Genomic DNA, 1,784 nt, shown 5'->3' on the forward strand with positions numbered 1-1,784 from the left:
TATTCTGATGACGTTATATTTTGGAGTCTATAAATTTGTTGATTATCAGGTTATATGAGTTAACTCTCCGGACCCTCGGGGATGGGGCGTTACAGTTGGTATCAAAGCCAGGTTTGAATTCTGCATACTATAAACCTTGGAGGTTTAGATATCTGTGGGTTTAGGAAGAAACTTCAGATTTGAGGTGTAGAAATCCTAGGACTAAGAGATGATGAAATTTGTATTTAAGGTTTTAGAATCTGTTAGGCTTTTAGGCTTATATTCTAGGAAATTTGAGGTATTAAACTTTGTAAATTTCAAGAACCGATCTTCATGACGTTTAAAGTCTTAGATCCTTTCGGTTTTTAATGGAATGTAGAAAATGATTTTGATAAGATTTAAGGGTTAGATTTTATAGGCGTAAATAAGCTTGATCAAAGGCCAAGTTTGAAGTTCCGTAGACTCTGATATATGAGGTCTTGAAATTTTGGACTTCAGGAAATAAATTTTTGAATTGGGGTTTAGAATTCTACGAACTACAAGTAATAGATTATTGATTCGTGATTTATAGCTTAAGTAGTAGCTATATTTTTCGCGCAGTTATTACTTTATTATTTTCTTCCTTTGAAGCGTTTAACCATGGATGAGTCTTCCAGGATGGCTGCTCGACGTAATGTTCGAAGTCTTGGGGGCTTGAATGCAGGAAATGAAAAGGACGGATGCACCATAGAGCAGTTCAATCAGATGCACCCTCCCACTTTTGATGGTCGTGGCGACCCGACCTTAGCTGAGGATTGGATCTAGAACATTGAGGAGATACTCCGTGTCTTGAATTGTACTGACAGACGGAAAGTATTATACTCTACCTTCAAGCTAACCGGTGAGGCTAAACAATGGTGGATATCAAAGAGAACCATCAGGGAAGCTGATGGGAGGGGAGTGGTTAGCTGGCTCCACTTCAAGCAGATTTTCTTTGATCGTTTCTTCCCAAGATCGATTAGAGACGCTAGGGCCAAGGACTTTGCTGACTTAGTGCAGGGTCCTATGACGGTGCACCAGTATGCGGCCATATATATTGAACTATCACGCTTTGCCTTATATCTTATACCTGATGAGGAGAAGAAGACCCGAAAATTTGAGGAGGGACTGAATAACAATATTTATGAGCGAGTGGTTACCTTTCAGATCCATAACTTCTCAGAATTAGTAGATAAGGCCACAATAGTCGAGCGAGGCCTCAAGAGGAGTGTTGAACTTCAAGAGCAGAGGAAGGGGCCGACGCCGTTGGGGTTTCCCTCGAACGAGAATCAAGGACCATGGAAGAGGATGAAGCTAGTGAACAAACCAAGCCAGAGACAGCTGCAGGACAACCAACGGAATAACTCCTGCAAGTCATGCAACGTAGTACACTTTAGGGATTGCAGAAGGAGAACTGGACGGTGTTTTCGATGTGGGAAGCACAACCACCTCGTCAGAGATTGTCCAAAGCAACCAGATGGGAGTATGAACCCCAAACCGCCTCAGAGGACTGATTTCACAGAACGAGGCAGGAATCAACACAAAGCAGTGTAGGCTCGAATTCAACTCCTTAGAGTGCGCAGCGGATGCGTGATTAACCCTTTGGAAGTAGCAGCAGTTAGCTAAGCAAATTTCGAGGACGAAATTTTTTTTTTAGGTGGGGGAGGATGTAATACACCGTATTTTTTTTAGCGTATTTATTTATTTTATGTGGAAGATTTTTTTTATATAATTAATTTAAATATTATTGTTCTTGTTTTAAAAATTTATCGAATTTTTCTCGTTGG

At 40.5% G+C, this 1,784-nt stretch overlaps 1 protein-coding gene across 1 annotated transcript; it reads left to right on the top strand.

Moving 5' to 3' along the window:
• The first annotated feature begins 618 nt into the window (after positions 1–618).
• Positions 619–1,551, top strand: LOC121235429. The gene is made up of 2 exons (XM_041131774.1): positions 619–713; positions 825–1,551. The coding sequence occupies exons 1-2, from the start codon at positions 619–621 to the stop codon at positions 1,549–1,551; spliced, it is 822 nt and encodes a 273-aa protein (XP_040987708.1).
• The last annotated feature ends 233 nt before the right edge of the window (positions 1,552–1,784 follow it).

The sequence above is a fragment of the Juglans microcarpa x Juglans regia genome, chromosome 6D, assembly GCF_004785595.1.
Source record: "Juglans microcarpa x Juglans regia isolate MS1-56 chromosome 6D, Jm3101_v1.0, whole genome shotgun sequence".
Lineage (NCBI taxonomy): Eukaryota > Viridiplantae > Streptophyta > Magnoliopsida > Fagales > Juglandaceae > Juglans > Juglans microcarpa x Juglans regia.